Source organism: Dryobates pubescens, chromosome 12, assembly GCF_014839835.1.
Source record: "Dryobates pubescens isolate bDryPub1 chromosome 12, bDryPub1.pri, whole genome shotgun sequence".
NCBI lineage: Eukaryota > Metazoa > Chordata > Aves > Piciformes > Picidae > Dryobates > Dryobates pubescens.
Window position 1 is genome coordinate 7,442,873 of NC_071623.1, and position 24,201 is coordinate 7,467,073.

At 48.9% G+C, this 24,201-nt stretch overlaps 1 protein-coding gene across 1 annotated transcript in view; it reads left to right on the forward strand.

Annotated features, from left to right (window-relative positions):
* The window catches only part of PHEX (phosphate regulating endopeptidase X-linked), a 105,349-nt gene that overhangs the window by 17,356 nt on the left and 63,792 nt on the right, over positions 1-24,201 (forward strand). The window contains exons 4-9 of the mRNA XM_009900775.2: positions 6,723-6,809; positions 8,941-9,167; positions 15,576-15,644; positions 16,584-16,700; positions 19,317-19,400; positions 21,107-21,252. Coding sequence (XP_009899077.2) covers positions 6,723-6,809; positions 8,941-9,167; positions 15,576-15,644; positions 16,584-16,700; positions 19,317-19,400; positions 21,107-21,252 — 730 coding nt within the window. The remainder of the gene's footprint in view (positions 1-6,722; positions 6,810-8,940; positions 9,168-15,575; positions 15,645-16,583; positions 16,701-19,316; positions 19,401-21,106; positions 21,253-24,201) is intronic.

Consider the following 24,201-nt stretch of genomic DNA (forward strand, 5'->3'; position numbering starts at 1 on the left):
AGGCTGCATCTGGAGTACTGTGTCCAGTTCTGGGACCCTCAGTACAAGAAGGACTCAGGGAACTGCTTGAAAGAGTCCAGCACAGAGCCACAAAAATGCTGAAGGGAGTGGAAGATCTTCCTTAGGAGGAGAGACTGAAGGAGCTGAGGACTCTTTAGCTTGGAGCAGAGGAGCCTGAGGGGTGGCTTCATTCATGTTGATAAAGATGTGCAGGGTGAATACCAAGAGGATGAAGCCAGACTCTGCTCAGTGATGCCCAATGGCAGCACAAGAGGCAGTGGGAGAAGTTGAAGCATAGGAGGTTCCATGGAAACATGAGGGAAAATTATTTCAGTGTGAGGGTGACAGAACACTGGAACAGGCTGCCCAGGGGGTTGTGGAGTCTCCCTCTTTGGAGATATTCACAACCCACCTGGATGTGTTCCTGTGTGATCTGTTCTAGGTGCTCCTGCTCTGTCAGAGGGTTGGACTGGATGATCTTTGGAGGTCTCTTCCAACCCCTAACATTCTGTGCTTCTGTGAAATTCAGTGCACTTAGAGTTGGAAGATAGGGCAGTGCCTCCATGACAGAGTTGGGCACCTTAGGACCTCTTAGTGGCCCAAGTGCAGCTGGATACTAATAATTTTCAGGGTTGGAAGGAACCTCAAGGATCAGCCAGTTCCAAGCCCTCTGCTGTGGGCAGGGACACCTCACACTACAGCAGGTTGCTCACAGCCAGCCTGGCCTGAAAAACTTCCAGGGATGAGGCTGCCACCGCCTCCCTGGGCAACCTGTGTCTCACCACCCTCATGGGGAACAACTTCTTCCTAACATCCAAGCTGAACCTCCACATTTCTAGTTTTGTTCCATTGCCTCCAGTTCTGTCACTCCCTGACACCCTCCATAGTCCCTCCACAGCTTTCTTGTAGCTCCCTTCAGATACTGGAAGGCCACAATTAGGTCTCCTGGGAACCTTCTCTTCTCCAGACTGAACAGCCCCAAACTCCCTCTGTCTGTCTTCATAGCAGAGGAGCTTCTGCCCTCTGCTCATCCTTGTGGCCCTTCTCTGGACACCTTCCAGTACTTTCTTGTAATAGGGTCTCCAGAACTGGACACAGTGCTCCAGGTGGGGTCTCACCAGAGTGGAGCAGAGAGGGAGAATCACCTCCTCTGCTTCTAGCTTTCCACTCCTTCAGGGTTACAGCTTTCCAGGAAATGGGCTGTCCCTTTGGGCTTCTTGGATAGCTTTTTATAGTTTGGTTTGGTTTGTTTGTTTCAAATCTGAGCATGTTCCCACTGGGGGATTTGTACCTGCACTTGTTTTCCTTCAAGATGCAAGGCATCCTCATGCAACCCAGCACACCAGCAGATCTCAACGCTGCAAACACTTCAGCTTTGCATTTTGCACAGACAGCAAACGCTTGGAAAAGGATAAGGGCAGAGATGAACAGGGAAAAATAGCTACTGGCTTCACTAGCACAGTGTATTCTCCATATCTAGGGATTGGAAAGGGCAAAGAAAACTTTTTTTTCTCTCTAGGATAACAAATAAGCTTAGCAAATCACATAGTGTCCCTCAGGAATGCAGCTCGACAGCAAACTGCCTGATAGCTTACAGAATAGGACTGGGAATGGGGATGGAATTCTGCCCCTGTACCACAGCACTGGAGAGGACTCACCTTGAGCACTCTCTGCAGTCCTGGGCCCCTTACTGCAAGAAAGATATTGAGGTGCTGGAATGGGTCCAGAGGAGAACAATAAGAATGGGGAAGGGACTGGAGGGCAAGTCTGATGAGGAGAGGCTGAGGGAGCTGGGAGTGTTCAGCCTGGAGAAGAGGAGGCTCAGAGGGGACCTTATCACATTCTACAAGTTAATTCTGTATTCTGTATAACTACCTGAAGGGAAGTTGTAGTAAGGTGGGGGTCAGGCTCTTCTCCCAGGCAGCTTGTGACAGGATGAGAGGGCAGGGCCTGAAGCTGCACCAGGGGAGGTTTAGGTTGGATGTTAGGAAGCACTTCCTCATGGAAAGGGGAATTAGACACTGGGATGAACTGCCCAGGGAGGTGGTGGAGTTGCCATCCCTGGAGGTGTTTTAGGAAAGATTGGATGTGGCACTTAGTGCCATGGTCTGGTCAGTGTGGTGGTGGTGGGTCACAGGCTGGACTTGATGATCTCAGAGGTCTATTCCTGCCTCAGTAATTATGTGAATATTGTACAACCTGCAGATCAAGACATTGCTAAATCAGATCAACCTTCCTAACCTGAATAAGTGGCATGCATGATTCTTTTCCATGTAAATCTGGCTGGACAAACCCTTTATCCTCCAAGTCAGGAGAAGGAAAGGTGCAGAATTTCTCAGGGCTGTTAATAAAACACAGTGGCTGGAAACCAAAGTGAAGCTGTCTAAGGCAGCAGGCTGGGAAATCAACAAGGGCTAGGAATGGAAAGCAAGATTAAAGGTAACACTTGGGCACAAGACTATCCTTAGGAGCTTCAGAATAGCATGCAGTTAAATAAACACACAGGCAGGCTAGCAGAGCTGGCTCTGTGAAGTGCCTGGCTCTCACTTTTAACAGCAGATGATTACTATTTACTGGAGGGTAGGGAACCACAGGAAGTTGGCCTTTTTTTCAGCCCTCTTGCCCTGGATAAAAGCTGTCTGAAGGCAACTCAATATAAACTTCCTTCCTTCCCTTCCCACCCCCATCTCCCTACCCGCTCTCCCCAGCTGTGGCTTATTATTTCCTTGACTGCCTAGCTGAGCAACAACAATTCAGACAACTAAGGATCATTGGCAGCTGTGGAGCCTTGGTTTTGTTTATGGTTTTGGTGGGGTTTTTTTGCTGATGCTGAGTCTTTGTGTTTTCTACAGGAGTCAGGGAGAGCAATGATGCTCTCCTGCCTGACTTGGGCTGCCAAAAGTAAAAGAAGCTCTCCACTCTCTGTCCCTCAGTAGAAGAAAATGAATGATGAAAAAAACTTGCAGCCTCAAAGTTTAGGATAACAGAGATTTCATAGAATGGTTTAGGTTGGAAGGAACCTTAATGATCATCTAGTTTGTTCCTCAAGGTCTCATCCAACCTGGCCTTGAACACCTCCAGGTAGGGGCCATCCATGACCTCCCTGGGCAACCTGTTCCAGTGTCTCACCACCCTCACTGGAAAGAATTTCTTCCTGATCTCCAGTCTAAATCTGCCCTCCTCAAGCTTCAATCCATTCCCTCTCATCCTGTGACTCCAAGCCCTTGTAAAAAGTCCCTTCCTGGCTTTCTTGTAGACCCCTTTCAGTTACTGGAAGGCTGCTTTAAGGTCTCCATGGAGCCGCCTTGTCTCCAGCTGAACAGCCCAAACTCTCTCAGCCTGTCCCTATGGAGGAGGTTCTCCATCCCTCTGATCATCTTTGTGGTCCTCCTCTGACAGCTCCAAGTCCCTCTTATGCTGGGGGCACTAGAACTGGGCTCAGTACTCCAGCTGGGGTCTCACCAGAGCAGAGCACAGGGGCAGAATTCCCTCCCTGTCCTGCTGCTCTCACTGCTTTGGATGCAGCCAAAGACATGCTTGGCCTTCTGGGCTGGCAGTGTACATCTTGAACACCTTTAGCCAGTTTCTGACTGTGCAAGTGGTAGTAGCTTAATGAGTTTTGTCATCTCAGAGCTGTGGAGCAGAATTGTCAACAGGTTTTGACATTTGCCATGGCTGAGTAGAATTATCAATAGGTTTGACATTTGCCATAGCTGAGGGAAGCATAAATCTTGCATCTGGCTATCATGGGTGTCCAGGCACATGGACAATGGGGTGCTGAGATCAGTAATGCAGGCCAAGATCCCTTTTGTTCCAAAGAGAATGAGTTTGGAATTCACTTGAAAGCAAAGGAAGTAAAAGGTGTGACTGGAAAGCTGCTTTGCCAGAACAGCCATTCAGATGTGTGCTTTGTACTTGGCCAGGGGAAAAAACGATTGCAGACTCAATAAGCAAGGTGGCTTAAGCTATGCTGGTTTGCATAGTTCAGTATCTTTCTGTTCAATATCTGTATTGATCATCCTGAAGAGGGCATTGAGTCCATCATCAGTAAGTTTGCAGATGACACCAAGCTGGGGGCAGGTATTGATCTGTTAGAGGGTAGGAGAGCTCTGCAGAGGGACCTTGCCATGCTGGACAGATGGGCAGAGTCCAAGGGCATGAGATTGAACACATCTAAGTGCTGGGTTCTACACATTGGCCACAACAACCCCATGCAGTGCTACAGGCTGGGGAGAGAGTGGCTGGAGAGCTGCTAGGCAGAAAGGGACCTGGGTGTACTGGTTGACAGTAGCTGAACATGACACAGCAGTGTGCTTGGGTGGCCAAGAAGGCCAATGGCATCCTGGCCTGGATCAGCAATAGTGTGGCCAGCAGGAGCAGAGAAGTCATTGTGCCCTGTGCTCAGCACTGGTTAGGCCACACCTTGAGTCCTGTGTCCAGTTCTGGGCTTCTCAATTCAAGAAAGATGTTGAGATGCTGGGAGGTGTCCAGAGAAGGGCAACAAGGCTGGGGAGGGGTCTGGAGCACTGCCCTGTGAGGAGAGGCTGAAGGAGCTGGTGTTGCTTAGCCTGGAGAAGAGGAGGCTCAGGGGAGACCTCCATGCTCTCTACAACTCCCTGAAGGGAGGTTGCAGCCAGGTGGGGTTTGGTCTCTTCTCCCAGGCACCCAGCACCAGAACAAGAGGACACAGTCTCAAGCAGGGGAGGTTTAGGCTGGAGGTGAGGAGAAGCTTCTTCCCAGAAAGAGTAATTGGCCATTGGAATGTGCTGCCCAGGGAGGTGGTGGAGATGTTTAAGAAGAGGCTGGGTGAGGCATTTAGTGCCATGGTCTGGTTGATTAGATAGGGTTGGGTGATTTGGATTTGGTGATCTTGGAGGTCTCTTCCAACCTGGCTGATTGGTTCTGATTCTGCTTAGCTTGCCCTGGTGATTTTTGGCTATGGTACTGAAGCTGACATTTGCAGCAGGTTAGTGTTGGAAGTCAGTAGCAGCAATAAGTTGTTATGTTGTGGGTTGTTGTTGATAACTACTCTGCTCTCTTTCTGAGGGTTGTAAATCAGCTTAGGTTGTGGGATGGTTTTGATTCCTGCAGCTAGATTGCTGTTCCATCTCCAGCACTGTAACAAATGGAGAGCAATGACAAGTGGTGTCCCTCAGGGCTTGGTACTGGGACCACTGCTGTTTGTCAGTGATCTGGGCAGTGGGATTGAAGCACCTCCAGCAAGTGTGCAGATGATACCAAGCTGTGTGGTTCAGCTCACTTGATAGAGGGAAGGGATCCATCCAGGAGGACTTGGATGGGCTTCAGAGGTGGGCCCAAGTCAACCTCATGAAATTCAACAAGGCCAAGTGTAAGGTCCTACACCTGGGTTGAGGCAAACCCAAGCACAGAGGCCGGATGAGGAGTGACTCAAGAGCAGCGTCAAGGAGGACTTGGTGGTGTCAGATGATGACAAACTCAACATGAGCCAGCAATGGTCACTGGCAGCCCAGCAGGGCTGTATGCTGGGCTGCATCCAAAGCAGGGAGAGCAGCAGCACAGGGAGGGGATTCTGCCCCTCTGCTTTGCTCTGGTAAGACCCCACCTGGAATACTGCCTCAGTACAGGAGGGGGGGGCCTGTTGCAGCCTGAGGCTATGACCAGGCTAATTACAGGACCTGACATAGTTAATTTAAAGTTAACTTGATGTGTCTACATTGATTTCAATCACACTAGTGGCTGACTTTCCATGGATACAACAACCTGCAGATAAACTCATTGATTATCTATATTTTTCATTAGCTGGCATTGCCTCTTGCTCTTCTTCTTTAAGAGGAGCTTAGATATTCAAGGGCATGTAAACTCTGCATGTATTTGTGTGCTCAAGAAGAAAGACATTTCTAAGCCTTGTATGTTGGATTTTTATATTAGCTAATGCAGAAAGCAAATGCTCCAGGTTCGAGCTGCTAAGTCATTCTAGAAGCTTGAGGCTAAGGCAGAGGAATATCTACAGCCTCAACAGGAGCCACCAGTATGCACTTGCAGCCCAGGAAGCCAGTCAGATGCTGGGCTGCATCAGGAGATGCACAGCCAGCAGGTCGAGGGAGGTGATTCTCCCCCTCTACTCTGCTCTGGTGAGACCCCACCTGGAGCACTGTGTCCAGTTCTGGAGCCTCTACTGCAAGAAAGTGCTGCAGGTGCTGGAAGGTGTTCAGAGAAGGACCACGAGGATGAGCAGAGGGCTGGAGCTGCTCTGCTATGAGGACAGACTGAGGGAGTTGGGGTTGTTCAGTCTTGAGAAGGGAAGGCTCCAAGGAGACCTCTTTGTGACCTTCCAGTATCTGAAGGGGGCTCCAAGAAAGCTGGGGAGGGACTACTTAGGGTGTCAGGGAGTGATAGGACTGGGGGGTATGGAACAAAACCAGAAGTGGGTAGATTGAGATTGGATGTTAGGAAGAAGTTGTTCCCCATGAGGGTGGTGAGACACTGGAAGTGTTTAAAAATAGACTGGCTGAGGCACTTGGTGCCATGGGTTAGTTGATGAGATGATGTTGGGTGATAGGTTGGACTCAATGAACTCGAAGGTCTTTTCCAACCTGGTTAATTCTGTATTCTGCCCTGCATGTGGAACTTCATCTTTAATTAAACAAATGCTGTGATGAAAGCAGCTGCTGAGGCAGTCAGGTAGTTCCTCCATTTGCCAGCACAATGAAAACCAAAATACCATTTCTTTTTTTTTGCAGCCTTGCTTGAGAAGCCCATCAGCAAGAGACGAGACAGTGAAGCTGTCCAGAAGGCCAAGATCCTGTATGCCTCTTGCATGAATGAGAGTAAGTAATGGCCCCTGATTTGAAAGGAACACCTTTGCTTCCTGTAGTTTTCACCACAAGTTCTCTTTCTCTCTCTTGAGCTCTGGGAAGCTTTGTGCAGAGGCACAAGCTTGGATGACTTGGATTCCATTGAGTGCAAAGTCTTTTATGTGTTTCTGAAGCTGGCTATGGAAGCTGAGATACAACAAGGCACAGAAGTTTGTTTTTTCAAGACCTCTGCTTCTCAGGGAATTGTGAAGGATCTTTATCCATCTCCCTCTCTACTCCCCTCTGGGGAGAGCCCACCTGGAGCACTGTGTCCAGTTCTGGAGCCCTGATTACAGGAAGGATCTGGAGGTGCTGGAAGGTGTCCAGGGAAGGGCCATGAGGATGAGCAGAGTGCTGGAGCTCCTCTGCTATGAGGACAGACTGAGAGAGTTGGGGTTGCTCAGTCTGGAGAAGAGAAGGCTCTGAGGAGACCTTCTTGTGGCCTTCTAGTATCTGAAGGGGGCTACAAGAAAGCTGTGGAGGGACTTTTGAGCATGTCAGGGAGTGATAGAACTGTAGGCAATGGAACAAAACTAGAAATGTGTAGGTTCAGCTTGGATGTTAGGAAGTTGTTTCCCATGAGGGTGGTGAGACACTGGCACAGGTTGCCCAGGGAGGTGGTGGCAGCCTCATCCCTGGAAGTTTTTCAGGCCAGGCTGGATGTGGCTGTGAGCAACCTGCTGTAGTGTGAGGTGTCCTTGCCCATGGCAGGGGGGTTGGACCTAGCTGATCCTTGAAGTCCCTTCCAACCCTAACAATTCTATGATTCTATAATCCATGCAAAGGGATTCCAAAACCATGCCCCAGGGATGTGTGGGGTAGTGCCTGGTGAATCAAAGGAGTCTTCCAATGAAATTCTCATCCTAATCTTTCAAGAGCCTGTGGCTCAGTACCTTCTACCTTTCTCAAAGTCCATTTAATCTAAACACCTCCACAGGGCTGTATATAGACAGCCCTGGAGTCTTTACCTTTGAGATATCTGCATGTCAAGCAAGTTTGGGCTGGGAACTCCATAGCTTTTTTCATCTTGTAAATGTAAGGTGATGTGCAGTAGGTCTTTCTGTAGCTGTATGAGTGAAAAATGAGCTGGGAGGGAATGGACTTTGCCCTTCAAAGTGTCCTCTGTCCTTCTGATTCTTTCCACCTTGATTCCCTGCATACTTTTCTTCCAGCACAGCCTGAAACTGTCTGTCTGCAAGTGAAGACATCAGGCTCTGGAGTCTTGGTGCCAAGATGCTGAGCTCTCTAGCTTTGATTAGGTACAATAACTCCCTCTTGGGAGCAGTGAAGTTGCTGTGCTGGTTCATAAGCAAGGAATGTTTATTGTTTTAATTGACTTAATTCCAGCCACTGCATTTTTTGGAAGGCATTGATTTGCCTCTCATGTTCCTGATGCAGACAAACTGAGTTGTACCCCTGTGCTTCTGTGCTCACAAGCAGAGCAGAGGCTTGGAATTTCAGCTATTGCTTTGTCTTCCCTAGAGGTCATAAGAATCATAGAATGGTTTGGGTTGGAAGGGACCTCCAAAGGTCATCTAGTCCAGATCCCCTGCAGTCAGCAGGGACATCCTCAACCAGATCAGGTTGCCCAGAACCCTGTTGAGCCTCACCTTGAATATCTGCAAGGATGGGGCCTCAACTACCTCCCTGGGCAACTTGTTGCAGTGTTCCACCACCCTCATGGTGCAGAACTTGTTCCTAAAACCAATCTGGATCTTCTCTTCTCTAATTTCTAACCACTGCCCCTCGGTCTATCACTGCTGCCTTTGGAAGCAGTTCCTCTACAGCCTCCTTGTAGCCCACTTCAGGTACTGGAAGGTTGCTCTTAGGTCTCTCTGGAGCCTCCTCTCCTCCAGGCTGAACACCCCCAGCTCCCTCAACCTGTCCTCACAGCAGAGGTGTTCCAGCCCCTGATAAATTTCATAGCCCTCCCCTGGACCTACTCCGTCAGGTCCGTGTCCTTTGTGTGTTGAGGCCAGCAGAGCTGGACACAGTAGTCCAGGTGAGGTCATCAGCCCATGCCAACAAGTGCGTGTGTTTGAAGTGGCTGCTGCTGGATTCTGGATGCCTGGGCTGTAATGGTTGTCACACTTTGATGTTTCAGATAAAATTGAGAAAGCTGATGTGAAACCCCTGCTGAGTTTACTGAGGCATTCCCCCTTCCGCTGGCCTGTGCTGGAGTCCAACATTGGAGCTGAAGGGCTGTGGTCAGAAAGGAGGTTCAGCTTAGTCCAAGCCTTGGCAACGCTTCGCGGTCAGCACAGCACCTCGGTCTTCCTCCGTCTGTACGTGGCTGCTGATGACAAAGCCTCCAGTCGCTACATCCTGAAGGTACAGCGTGGCACACCCTGTGGGCCGCTCTGCGTGGCAGGGAGCGTGCTCCTCTTTCACAAAACACTTTCACATGCCAAATGTTCACCCTTGATTGTCGTTGCTTGTGGCCAAAGAGCCAATGGGATCCTGGGGTGCAGCAAGAAAAGGTGGCCAGCAGGGCTAGGGAGGTTCTCCTGTCCCTCTGCTCTGCCCTGCTGAGACCTCACCTGCAATCCTGTGTCCAGTTTGGGGCTCCCCAGTTCAAGAGAGAGAGAGAATCCAACAGAGAGCTAGGAGGATGATTAGGGGACTTGAGCATCTCCCCTGTGAAGAGAGACTGAGAGCCCTGGGGCTGCTTAGTGTAGAGAAGAGAAGGCTGAGAGGGGATCTGATCAATGTCTATCAATCTCTGAGGGGTGGGGGTCAAGTGGAGGGCGATAAGCTCTTTTCAGTGGTGCACAGTAATAAGCCAAGGAACAGTGGATACAAACTTGAACACAGAATTTTTCAGCTCAACATGAGGAGAAACTTCTTTACAGTGAGGGTGCCAGAGCCCTGGAGCAGGCTGCCCAGAGAGGTTGTGGAGTCTCCTTCTCTGAGACTTTCCAAACCCACCTGGATGGATTCCTGTGCAGACTGCCCTGGGTGCTCCTGCTCTGGCAGGGGGTCTGGACTGGATGATCTCTGGAGGTCCCTTCCAACCTCTAATGTACTGTGGTACTGTGATGTACATAGGTGCCAATTTATGGGAATGTAGAAGCTGCTAGGAGCCCCATGCATTGAAAAATATTGCTGTACAGGATATTTTTTATCTTTCAGATGGAAAAAAAAAGAGTAAAATATGTACCAAGTAGGCCAACATTCAGGGTCTGTGTGTGTGAAAACCACAGAGGTGAATGTCTACTGCTGAGGGGTGTTCTAGGTACTCCTGGGATGCTCCATATGACTCATCAGTTGCATGAAGAGTGTTTTGTACCTGTAAGATGAAGAATGGTGCATCTGTAGTAGATATTTTGAACTTGGACTATTTTTCTTGAGATGAAAACACATTGTCTCGTGCTTATGCAACACCTTATACCACAGATCTACCCCAAACACTTCTAAACCCGAAGTACAGAATTGATCTCCTTACTGAAATGCTTTTGTTTTTCATAGAATCAATAAAGTTGAAAAGACCTAAGAGATCATCAAGTCCAACCTGTTACCCAACACCTCCTGACAACTAAACCATGGCTTCAAGTGCCACATCCAGTCCTTTTTTGAACACCTCCAGGGATGGTGACTCTACCACCTCCCTGGGCAGCACATTCTAATGGCCAATCTCTCTCTCTTTGAAGAACTTCTTTCTAAGATGAAGCTTAAACTTCCCCTGGCACAGCTTGAGATTGTGTCCTCTTGTTCTGCTGCTGGTTGCCTGGGAGAAGAGACCAACTCCCACCTGGCCTTCAGGGAGTTGTAGACAGCAAGGTGGTCTCCCCTGAGCCTCCTATTCTCCCGGCTAAGCAACACCAGCTTCCTCAATCTCTCCTCACAGGGCTGTGCTCCAGACCCCTCCCCAGCCTCGTTGCCCTTCTCTGGACACCTTCAAGTGTCTCAATGTCCTTCTTAAATTGAGAAGCCCTGAACTGGACACAGGTCTCAAGGTGTGGTCTAACCAGTGCTGAGTACAGGGCAGAATGACTTCCCTGCTCCTGCTGGCCACACTATTGCTGATCCAGGCCAAGATGCCATTAGCCTTCTTGGCCACCTGGGCACACTGCTGGCTCATGTTCAGCCAGCTATCACCCAGTACCCCCAGGTCCCTTTCTGACTGGCTGCTCTCCAGCCACTCTGACCCCAACCTGTAGCACTGCATGGGGTGGTTGTGGCCAATGTGTAAACCCTGCACTTAGGATGTGTTAAATCTCATGCCCTTGGACTCTGCCCATCTGTCCAGCCTGGCAAGGTCCCTCTGCAGAGCCCTCCTACCCTCTAACAGATCCACAGCTGCCCCCAGCTTGGTTTCATCTGCAAACTTACTGATGATGGACTCAGTCCATCAGATCATCAATAAAGATACTGAATAGGATTGGGCCCAGCACTGATCCCTGGGGGACACCAACAGTGGAATGAAGCATTACCACTTGAACAGTGCCCAGCATTGCACAACAGTTTAGGCTGTTGAAGAAAGAAAGACTCAAGAAATGTTGCCTTGTTATAGTCTGCCAAAGCTCCAGAGAGAATTGTGTTACTGTGGGATGTAAGCAGGGCAAGGCTGAGTGCCTGGGCCAAAGGCTCTGTTGTTTAAATAGCAGAGAGGAGTAGAGAGAGCAAACCAGCCCTCCACTGCTACCAGAAAAGGGTTTATGAAGGCAAGAGAGAAGGGAAAAAGAAAGTTACGGTGCTATTCATCACAGCAAAATGGAATCTAGATAGGTGCCTCTCCCTGTTGAGGAAATGCTGAGGGAACTTGGAGGAGAGGAGACTGAGGGGTGCCCTCATTCATGTTGATGTGCCAAGAGTCCAGCAGAGAGCCACAAAGATGCTGAAGACAGTTGAACTTCTCCCTGCTGAGGACAGGCTGGAGGAGCTGGGGCTCTTTAGCTTGGAGCTGAACTTCTCCCTGCTGAGGACAGGCTGGAGGAGCTGGGGCTCTTTAGCTTGGAGCAGAGGAGCCTGAGGGGTGACCTCATTAAAGTTGTGAAAGGCAGTGTCAAGAGGACAGAGTCAGGTTCTGTTCAGTGGTGTTCAATGATAGGACAAGGGGCAGTGGGTGCAGGCTGGAGCAGGGGAGGTTCCATGTGAACAGAACCCTGTGAGGGTGCCAGAGCCTTGGAACAGGCTGCCCAGAGAGGTTGTGGAGTCTCCTCTGGAGACATTCCAAACCAGGATGCATTCCTGTGTGACCTGCTCTAGGTGCTCCTGCTCTGGCAGGGGGTTGGGCTTGGATGATCTTTGGAGGTCCCTTCCAACCACCAACATTCTGTGATCTATGAACCTTACATTGCTAACATCTGGTCTAGCTGTAGGGCTGCAGCCAGGAATGCACTGTGTTTGGGGATCAAACCCCAGTTGACTGCAGGCACTGGAGTGGATGGCAGTGTAGAGTTCTTTAAAATGCCTTTTAATTGAATCATTTAACTGCTGTCAAATGGAAAGGCAACTTTTCCCCATCTCCAGGACATTTCCCTGAATAGACAACAGCAGATCAACAGTTCTCTGTATTCAAGATGTCATCCTGCTCAGATGCTGTTCAGATCCTGTCAGGATTGCTTTGGCTGGAGATTTATTTAACAGAATCGAAGCAGTAGAATCAGGAGAGAGATTTAGGTATCTCCTGTCATAAAACTTTACTCCAAGTCATCTGTCAGTGAAGGGCTGGACAAGTTGTGTCCTTATTGCTGATCTCTTGGAAAGGATTTCTTGCCTAATCTACCTGGCAGTATCTTAATTCAGTATACTTAGTGGCACCTTAGAGTTAGGTCTGTGAGTAGCTGAAGCACTGTGTGCTGTGAATACTGCATTACTCCACAGGCTATTCTGTTGTTAATTTAGTGGTTAACTTATCATAACTTATCATAATAATAAGGTTGGAAAAGACCTCAAAGATCAACCTGTCACCCAAGACCTCATGACTACTAAATCATGGCACCAAGTGCCACATCCAGTCCCCTCTTGAACATCTCCAGGGACGGTGACTCCACCACCTCCCTGGGCAGCCCATTCCAATGGCTAACAACTCTCTCTGTGAAGAACTTTCTCCTCACCTCAAGCCTAGACTTCCCCTGGCACAGCTTGAGACTGTGTCCTCTTATTCTGGTGCTGGTTGCCTGGGAGAAGAGACCAACCCCTACCTGGCTACAACCTCCCTTCAGGGAGTTGTAGAGGGCAATGAGGTCTCCCCTGAGCTTTCTCTTCTCTAGGCTAAACACCCCCAGCTCACTCAGCCTCTCCTTGTAGGGCTTGTGCTCAAGGATTCTCCCCAGCCTTGTTGCCCTTCTCTGGACACATTCAAGTGTTTCAATGTCCTTCTTAAATTGAGGGGCCCAGAACTGGACACAGTACTCAAGGTGTGGCCTAACCAGTGCTGAGTACTTGGTCTGCAGAATGCCTCAGCCTCTCTTCTGCTTTGCCTGTGGTTTAGCAAAGTCCTAGGGGGTGCAGATGTACCGTGGAGGATTTCAGTCTGCTTGTGAAAATGGCTCTGTTGCAAAAGCCTCTTTGGTCAGTGTTGCAAAATCATGAATGGCTAAGAGAAGTTAGAAACTCCAAAGAAAACTTTGGTCAGCATTCAACATGGTCTTTATTTATTCATGTATTCTCCTTAAGGGCTGAAGGATTCAGTTCACTTTTGTTTGTTTCCCATATTTTTGCGTTCTTGGTTCCAATGGGGTTGGCAAACCTAGCCAGGAAAATTTGGATGAGCATTTCAGGAATCTGTCATGTAATAGAATCATAGAATGGTCTGAGCTGGAAGGGACCTCCAAAGGTCATCTAGTCCAACCCCCTCTAGAGTAAGCAGGGACATCCTCAACTAGATCAGGTTGCTCAGAGCTTTGTCCAGCTCTCCAACTGCTTATGCAATCTCCCTGGGCAACATGTTACAGTGTTCCACCACCTTGAGGGTAAAGAACTTGTTCCTAACATCCAACCTCAATCTGCTCTTCCCTAATTTGAAACCTCTAAGCATATGCAGATTTAACCAATTAATAAAACCAGGCTTTGCCCAGGCTGTCATGGATGCAGAACTGCCATGAGCATGCACACAAGTGCTAGCTCCTGCTCAGCTGGAGCAGCTTAGAGGGACATCCAAATCCAGCAGCACTAGAGCCTGTTTCAGGGCTCTGGCAGCCTCACACTGAGAAAGTTTTAACTTGTGCTCATGTGGAACCTCCTCTGCTCCAGCTTGCAATCACAGCCCCTTGTCCTGTCACTGGACATCACTGAGAAGAGCCTGGCTCCATTCTCCTGACACTGCCCTGCACATCTTTAATGAGGTCACCCGTCAAGCTCCTCTTCTCCAAGCTCCAAACCCCAGCTCCCTCAGCCTTTGCTCACAGGTAGATGTTCCACTGCCTTCAGCATCTTTGTGGCTCTGTGCTGGACTCTCTCAAGCAGTTCTCTGAGGTCCTTATTGAACTGAGAGGCCCAGAACTGGACACAATATTCCAGATGTGGCCTCACCAGGGCAGAGTAGAGGGGGAGGAAACATAATTCATGCAGGTGATTCTTTACTGTAGTAGGTGGCTCAGGTATTGCAGGGGGTATCTGTGGCTCCCCAGATCACAGTGATTTGATTTAGGTAATGTCTGTCAGGACAGTGTTTTTCTGTTGCTTTGTCAACCCTGGGGAGCTTAGGCTGGTGTAGTGTATTATGTCTTAGACATTTACATACAGCTTCCACAACTCCCAGAAAATGTTGGACTCTTCTGAGGTAGCTTATGGGGCTACCTTTGAACTTGGATTAATTTCACACACAGATCACACAGGATGTTAGGGATTGGAAGGGACTTCTGGAGATTATTGTGTGCAACCCCCCTGCCAGAGCAGGACCATGGAATCCAGCACAGGTCACACAGGAACACATCCAGAGGGCTTGAAAGTCTCCAGAGAAGGAGACTCCATAACCTCTCTGCAGAGCCTGTTGCAGTGCTCTGTGACCCCCACAGTAAAGAAGTTCCTCCTCACATTGAGGTGGAACCTCCTGTGCTGGAGTTTATATCCAGTGTCCCTTGTCCTATCACAGGGTGTAACTGAGCAGAGCCTGTGCCCTCCCTCTGGATCTCCAGCCCTCAGATATTTATAAACATTGATTAAATTCTCTCTCAGTCTTCTCCTCTCCAGACTAACCAGCTCCAGGGCTCTCAGCCTTTCCTCATCAGGCAGTGCTCCAGTTCCTTCAGCATCCTTGTAGCCCTCTGTTGGACTCTCTCCAGCAGATCCCTGTCCCTCTTGAACTGGGGAGCCCAGTACTGGATGCAATATTCCAGGTGAGGCCTCAGCAGGGCAGAGTAGAGGGGGAGGAGAACCTCCCTGGATCTGCTGGACACACTCCTCTGAATGCACCCCAGGATCCCATTGGCCTTCTTGGCCACCAGGGCACATTGCTGTCCCATGCAGAACTTGCTGTCCACCAGCACTCCCAGGTCCTTCTCCCCAGGGCTGCTCTCCAGCAGATCACCTCCCAACCTGTACTGCTGCAGTTTATTCTTCCTTCCCAGGTGCAGGACTCTGCACTTACCCTTGTTGAACCTCATTAGGTTCCTCTGTGCCCAGCTCTCAGTCTGTCCAAGTCTCACTGAATGGCTGCACAGCCTTCAGGTGTCTCAGCCAAGCCTCACAGTTTGGTATCATCAGCAAGCTTGCTGAGCAGACACTGTCTGTCCCCTCATCAATGTCATTGATTGCTTTACTTAACTAAATACTGTTTCTTGTTATTTTTAACAGCTTGACCAAGCAAGCCTCTCTCTTGCATCTCGAGAGGATTACCTAGAAAACACCACAGAAGCCAAATCTGTAAGTACTATTAATTGGCAATCAGAGTTTTTTGGGGGAGTTATTTGGGGTCTTTGTTGTTTCTTTTGTTTTGTGAGCTCCAAAACATTGAAAGGGTTGTGGTTGGTTTGAATTTAGAATGCTCAGCATTATCCCCTCTCAGAAAACATCACTGCCACAAGCACAGCTGCCACAAACACAAAGTTTCACAAATGAAGACTGTTCTAAGATTTGGGTTCCCCCCTCCCCTGCTTTTCTTCTTCTTTGGAAAGGGCTTCTGGAGTTCATATTGTCCCATCCCTCTGTTCAAGCTGGGCTGACCTTTAGAGTACACTTCCAGTGACTGGTTTTCAAATGGACCTTGTGCTGTGTGGTGGGTTGAAATTTCCTTTCCAACATTAACTTTGCCAGACCAGGCCAGTTGGAAGCAAATAAAAGCTGTAACTACCAGGCAAAACTGTAATCTACAATGGAATGCAATGAATATGTACAAAATCTACAGGATTTACAATATCTACAAGTATTTACAATTGATAAACAGCACAAGGATCCCCCCCCTGGCCAAAGACCAGGGGAAGCTGCTCGCTTCTCCTTTTCTGCCCCACCCCCACTCCCCTGTACAAAAGAGAGAGGAAGGAGCAGAGAAAGTTGCTATTAGACTTAACCAAAACAATGCAGTCAAAGTCCAGCAGAAGCAAGTTAGTATCTCTCCAAAGTAAAGAAGTGAGAAGAGAGAATTGTTTTGGTACAAGCAGCCTTCTGGTAGCCATCTCTCCAATGGCTACCAGAATTATCTTTGTTCTCCTTTTTACAGCCAGTAGTGATTTAGTTACATTTTACTGCTTTACTGCTCAAGATCTGTGGAAAAAAATTTTGAAGGCATAGCCTAAAACTAGCACATGTGGTCTGCTGTGACAGCTGTGCTCCAGGGGTCACCTCACTGCTGTTGTTTCTTTGCAGTACCGGGATGCCTTCTTGCAGTTCATGGTCGACACAGCAGTGCTGCTGGGCGCCAACGCTTCCCGAGCCGAGGCTGACATGAAGTCTGTTCTAAAACTGGAAGTGAAAATAGCTGAGGTTGGTGATCTACTGTGGAATCGAAGTTAGGCTTTACCAAGGTGGGGAGGGGGCTAGTCAAATCATTGTTCAAAGTGGAAAGTCACTCTATCCACAGCCTTAGTATCACAGAATCATTCAGATTAGAAAAGACCCTCAGGAAACCCAAGTCCAACTATTAACCCTACTCTGTAGAGCTCACCCCTAAGCCATATCCCCAAGCACCACATCCATATGACCTTTAAACACCTCCAGGGCTGGTGACGCCACCACCTCCCTGGGCAGCGCATTCCAATGCCTGACCACTTTTGGTGGGAAATTTTTTTCCCTTGATGTCCAGTCTAAACCTCCCTCAATGCATCTTGAGGCCATTCCCCCTTGTTCTATCCCTAATTACCTGTGAGAAGAGATCAGGACCTACCTCTCCATAATGTCCTTTTGGGCAGTTGTAGAGAGCGATGAAGTCTCCCCTTAACCTCCACTTCTTTTGATGCTTGGAGAAGTAAGAGGAGGAGGGGGCAGCAAAATTGCCACCTTGCACTTCCAGAGGGCAGATTTTTGGCCTGCTTAGGAGTCTGACTGACAGTGTCCCTTGGCAGGCTGTCCTAAAGGAGGGCTGAACAGTCTTCTAGAAGTAAATCTCTAAGGAGCAGGCTGTCCCTATGTGCCAAAAGACAAGCCAACAAGGGAGCAAAGGGCTTCAAGAAGAGTTTAAAGGTTTATCAGATACATGAAATTTACAGAAAGGGAGAAGAAAGGATTTTTTGGGGCATTTTTGGTGGGGGTTTTTTGGATGGCTTGAGCAATAGTAAAACCACAGACACTTACTGGGGAATTGTGGCTGGAGAACTGCCAGCTGTCTGCTTCGCCTGGCGTCAGTCTGCCCTCTTTAAACTTCACAGAGTATAGGATGTAGCTCAGAGATGGGATGGGATTGACATTGGGAAGTCTTGTTTCTCTTGAACACTGGAGAACTTTAAGCTGTATCTTTTACATGGCTTGATTTTCTACTATGTACCTACCTGAACATGAGTAGCAATGTGCCCATGTGGCCAAGAAGGCCAATGGTATCCCGGCCTGGATCAGGAATAGTGTGGCCAGCAGGAGCAGGGAAGTCATCCTGCCCTGCACTCAGCACTGGTTAGGCCTCATCTTAAGTCCTGTGTCCAGTTCAGGGCTTCTCAATTTAAGAAGGACATTGAGACACTTGAACATGTCCAGAGAAGGGCAACAAGGCTGGGGAGGGGTCTGCAGCACAGCCCTGTGAGGAGAGGCTGAGGGAGCTGGGGTTGCTTAGCCTGGAGAATAGGAGGCTCAGGGGAGACCACCTTGCTCTCTACAGCTCCCTGAAGGGAGGTTGTAGGCAGGTGGGGGTTGGTCTCTTCTCCCAGGCACCCAGCACCAGAACAAGAGGACACAGTCTTAAGCTGTGCCAGGGGAGGTTTAGGCTGGAGGTGAGGAGAAAGTTCTTCCCAGAAAGAGCAATTGGCCATTGGAATGTGCTGCCCAGGGAGGTGGTGGAGTCCCTGTCCCTGAGGTGTTCAAAAAAGGATTGGATGTGGCACTTGAAGCCATGGTTTAGGTGTCAGGAGGTGTTAGGCATTAGGTAATAGGTTGGACTTGATGATCTCTGAGGTCTTTTCCAACCTTATTGATTCTATGATTCTATCTGAGACTGGACCTTTTTAAACCATGCAGTTTGAGGCTGGCTTCTACTTGACACACCAGAATGAATATCTACTAATGGTGCTTTTAGCTCTTATGAGTCAATGTGTGTTTCCTCAGTACAATCAGAGTTAAAATTGGTCTAATATATTCAAAGAAGGCATGCAGCTCATTAAATTCCCCAGCAGTGAGTTACAGTGACAATGAACTGTGTTCCACTTCTCGGAGTTAAATGCCATCCTCAGGGGATTTAATGGGTTGCATGCAGAGAGGTGTGGCCAGCAGGTCAAGGGAGATGATTCTCCCCCTCTACTCTCTGGTGAGACCCCACCTGAAGCACTGTGTCCAGTTCTGGAGAGATCTCTGGAGGTGCTGGAAGGTGTCCAGAGAAGGGCCACAAGGATGAGCAGAGGGCGGGAGCTGCTCTGCTGTAAGGACAGACTGAGGGAGTTGGAGCTGTTCAGTCTGGAGAAGAGAAGGCTCCAAGGAGACCTAATTGTGGTCTTCCAGTATCTGAAGGGGGCTACAAGAAAGCTGGGGAGGGACTTTTGAGGGTGTCAGGGAGTGATAGGACTGGGGGAAATGGAGCAAAACTAGCAGTGGGGAAATTCAGATTGGATGTTAGGAAGAAGTTGTTCCCCATGAGGGTGGTGAGACACTATAACAGGTTGCTCATGGAGGTGATGGAAGCCTCATCCCTGGAGGTTTTTGCAGCCAGGCTGAATGTGGCTGTAAGCAACCTGCTGTAGTGTGAGGTGTCCCTGCCTGTGACAAGGGGGGGTTGGAACTGGATGATCCTTGAGGTCCTTTTCAACCGTGATAGTTCTCTGATTGTATGAATGCCACTTGGAAAACAGTGGTGAGCTATTTCTGCCCTGGGATTGTGATGGACAGTATTGGTTATAAGAACAGGTGCCTGCAAGATAATCCCTGTTTTGATGACTTTGGTGTTTGGTTTTTCCCCTCTCCCAGATCATGATTCCATATGAGAATCGAACAAGTGAGGTGATGTACAACAAGATGAACATATCAGAGCTCAGTGCCATGATTCCACAGGTTGGTTGGTTGGGGATAATTGGGCCAGAAATATTCTTTTCATGTCTGACCTATGTAATTAAAATAGCTTTTAGTGCACAGAGCAGCACGTTAGAGGAGGATCATTAGGAATATGTGTACTCAATTATAGTATAGGGCTCTTTAAATACAGTTTTGACTTTAAATGTGGGAAGGTTTAGGGCCTAGGTGCCTTTAAGAGCCATAAAGTTACAGACCCCCAGGAGCTACAGAGTGTCCAGGAGGTGGACTGGGAAGTGTATAACATTCCCTGAAGCCCTGCATCCTGAGCTGGATTGTATGGCCCTGCTCTGGCAGGGGGGTGGGACTCGATGATCTGTTTGGGTCCCTTCCAACCCCTGACACCCTGTGATCCTGTGCATCCCCAAAAACTGGCTGCAGAGTTGGTTTTCTTCCCCTGTTCCCTTCCTCTCTCCTCCTGGGAGGATGCACAGGCTCCTATCTCTTGCAGAGGAGTGAGGCCTGGTTTTGGCCTTGGCAATGCTGCCAGGTAGGGCTGGAGCAGCCTAACTGGGGCCTGGAGCTGCCAAGCCAAATTTTACCTTTGTCACAATGGTGTGGTGTGGAGGGTAGAGAAGCCTGGGGCGGGGAGGCAATGAAGGCTTGGGTTTGTTGGCCCAGTTTAAAGGGAGGTTTGTGTGAAGCTTTGTCTTAAAGAGCTTCTGTGGTCAGCCCAGACTACGGATTTTGGTGTATTTTATGTGCTTTGTGCTGGTTTATGTGGTTATGAATAGCGTTTCCATTCCAACTTTCCAATCCTGCCTGATTCTTTGTGTGACCATTTTCCTTTTACCCCTTTGGGAAGAGGTAAAAGAGTATCTGTCTCACTCTAAACCAAGCCAGGAGATGTTTTCAAACCTCAGTAAGGACAAAGTGCACTGGGTGCTAAAGCTTTAACAAGCTTTGAAGCCATTAGTCTCCAGGATGCAACTAGGGCAGGGCCTGGCTTGAGAGCAGCCCAGGAGAAAAGGCCTTGGGGGTGCTGGTGGATGAGAAGCTCAACAGGAACCAGCAGTGAGCACTTGCAGCCCAGAGAGCCAAGCAGAGCCTGGGCTGCAGCAAGAGCAGCATAGCCAGCAGGGCCAGGGAGGTGATTCTCCCCCTCTACTCGTCTCTGGTGAGACCACACCTGGAGCACTGTGTCCAGTTCTGGAGCCTCTATTACAGGAAGGATCTGGAGGTGCTGGAACATGTCCAGAGAAGGGCCATGAGGATGAGCAGAGGGCTGGAGCTGCTCTGCTATTTGGACAGACTTAGGGAGTTGGGGTTATTCAGTCTGGAGAAGAGAAGGCTCCAAAGAGATCTTATTGTGGCCTTCCAGTATCTGAAGGGGGCTACAGGGAAGCTGGGGAGGGACTTTTGAGGGTGTCAGGGAGTGATAGGACTGGGGGGTATGGAACAAAACTAGAAGTGGGGAGATTGAGATTGGATGTTAGGAAGAAGTTGTTCCCCATGAGGGTGGCACAGGTTGCCCACGGAGGTGGTGGAAGCCTGATGCCTGGAGGTTTTTGCAGCCAGGCTGGATGTGGCTGTGAGCAACCTGCTGTAGTGTGAGGTGTCCCTGGCCATGGCAGGGGGTTGGAACTGGCTGATCCTTTGAGGTCCCTTCCAACCCTGACAATTCTATGAGTCTGTGATCATCTCTCTTCCTAATCTGCTTTAACCAGGCTTCCTCTTTCTCCTTGCAGTTTGACTGGCTGGGCTACATCAAGAAGGTGATCGACACCAAACTCTATCCGGAGCTCAAAGACATAGGTCCTGCAGAGCACGTGATTGTCCGTGTGCCTCAGTACTTCAAAGATTTATTCAGGATATTAGAAAATGAGAGGAAAAAGTAAGGATCCTCTGATGGTTTCACTTACACTTAAGAGGGAACTTCATATCCTAGGCATTTCCTGGGGTTTTTCAGCTGCTTCAGATGTTCTTGGAATCAAGCCTCCAGGCAAAAGGTCTGCTTGGTTTTGTTTGAGTGAGGATGTGAACATCAGCTTGTGCGTAGCAGGAGGGCTTGCAGTTTCAACACCTCTTTTGTTCTAGATGGAAAACAGAGGTTGCAGTAAAGTTACTCTTTCCAGATAGATTCAGCAGCTCTTACTGGTAGAGTCTTGTACCTTGTGAAATGATTTACAGCCCAGAAGGCCAATCACACCCTGGGCTGCATCCAAAGTAGTGTTGCGAGCAGGTCCAGAGAGGTGATTCTGACACTTTACTCTGGTGGGACCTCACCTGGAGTGCTGTGTGCAGGTCTGGCATCCTCAGTATAAGAAGGACATGGACCTGATGGAGCAGGTCCAGAGGAGGGCCATGAGAATGATCAGGGGGATGGAGCAACTCTGCTACAAGGACAGGCTGAGGGAGCTGGGGGTGTTCAGCCTGGAGAAGAGAAGGCTCCAGGGAGACCTAAGAGCAGCCTTCCAGTAACCGAAGGGGGCTACCGGAAGGACAGAAAGAGACTGCAGTGATAGGACAAGGGGCAATGGCTTCAGTTTAGAGAAGGGCAGATTTAGATTGGTTATCAGGAAGAAGTTCTTTACTGTGAGGATGGTGGAACACTGGAACAGGTTGCCCAGGGAGGTGGTTGAGGCTCCTTCCTGGGAGATATTCAAGGTAAGGCTCAATGAGGCCCTGGGCAACCCTAGTTGGTGATGTCCCTGCTGACTGTGGGGAAGTCAGAGTAGATGACCTTTGGAGGTCCCTTCCTGCCTGGACCATTCTATGATTCTATGAACTTAGTTGTGAAATGCAGGTGGCTCAGATTAAACACAGTGGATGTGCTTCATGCAGGGAAGCAAGAAACCATTGAGCATTGTGATGTAAAGGTTTTGTGAATATGATGTCCCATTTTGAAACATCATTCTTGATGATCTTTCATAGAATCACAGAATGGTTTGGGTTGGAAGGGACCTCCTAAGGTCTCTGCTCTCTGCAGGGAGGGGGTCTGGACTAGTTATTTCTCTGAGAATTCACTCTCTGCTGAGGTTTATCAGGCTCACGGGATGTTAGGGGTTGGAAGGGACCTCCAGAGACCTTCCAGTCCAAACCCCCTGCCAGAGCAGGACCATAGAAGCCAGCACAGGTCACACAGGAACACATCCAGACAGGCCTTGAAAGTCTCCAGAGAAGGAGGCTCCACAACCTCTCTGGGCTGCCTGTTGCAGTGCTCACAGTAAAGAAGTTCTTCCTCATGTTGAGCTGGAACCTCCTGTGCTGCAGCTTACATCCATTGCCCCTTGTCCTATCACAGGGCACAAGTGAGCAGAGCCTGTCCTCTCCCTCTTGACCCTCAGCCCTCAGACATTTATAGGCATTGATTAAATCCCCTCTCAGTCTTCTCTCCAGACTAACCAGCCCCAGGTCTCTCAGCCTCTCCTCATCAAGCAGTGCTCCAGTCCCTTCAGCATCCTTGTAGCCCTCCCTTGGACTCTCTCCAGCAGATCCCTGTCCCTCTTGAACTGAGGAGCCCAGAACTGGATGCAGTATTCCAGGTGAGGTCTCATCAGGGCAGTGTAGAGGGGAAGGAGAGCATCCCTGGATCTGCTGGACATACATAGGTTTAGACTGAATATCTTATAGCTGGTAATGGTTTAGGCATTTTCTGTTCAGTCTTACCTGTAACAGTCACTACATGGCAACAGAGATCATATTTGTCTGTTGGATGATGATGTTCATTACTTAAAATGTCATCATCTGCTCCTGAGGCAACCTTGTTATCTGGCCTGATCAGATTAGGAAATTGCCTTACTGCAACCTCCTGACAATGAGGTCTTAGCATTTCCCAGTAGGGTGAACTCTGAAAAGTTAACAAGGAGATTTTCTTTCAGCTAATCTCATTTGCCACTCTCCATGTGATCCTTTAAAGGTTAAATGCATGCAAACAATATGAATTTGGTTTCTTACAGTACATGTCTAGACCAATCAAATCCCTGCTTCCAACATTTCAAAACTGGAGATTTGTTTCAGTGATTAGAAAGTGAATTAACTTTTCATGGTTTCAGGAGATGAAGCATCAACCTACACAGAATCACTGAGTGTTAGGGGCTGGAAGGGACCTCCAAAGATCATCCAGTCCAACCCCCCTGCCAGAGCAGGAGCACCTAGAGTAGGTCACACAGGAATGCATCCAGATGGGTTTTGAATGTCTTCAGAGGAGGACACTCCACAGTCTCTCTGGGCAGCCTGTTCCAGTGTTCCACTACCTTCATAGTAAAGAACTTGCTCCTAACACCCAATCTAAACCTATTCTTCTCTAATTTCAAACCATTGCCACTCATCCTATCACTGCAGGCCTTTGGAAACAGTGTCTCTTCATCCTTCTTGTAGGCTTCCTTCAGGTACTGGAAGACTGCTATTAGGTCTCCCCAGAGCCTTCTCTTCTGCCTTCCCTGACACCTGTGTGCTGGTGCTTAGTGTGAGCCATCAAGAGGATACAGTAAATTGTGTCCTTGTTGGAGGTGTTCAAAGCTGTTGGCAGGAAGCAGCTTTTTTGTTGCCATGGATTTCAGAATGATTAACTGATTTCCTTTGCCTTACCTTACCCAATCTTTGCAGTATGAGGCAATTAATAGAGGAGTGCTCTGTAATTCTTGCAGCATAGGAGAGGCAGGGGAGCACTGGATTCGTGGATTGGGTTAGGTTGGAAGGGATCTCTCCTTTCTGCTCTTAGCCTGCCTCTAAAAAACTAGAGATGAAATTACAGTAATTTGATTTGAATTAGCAGTGGACACAGAAGGGTTTTTTGGTGCTTGTAATTTGATTCATGACTCAGTCCCTGGATGCAGTTCTC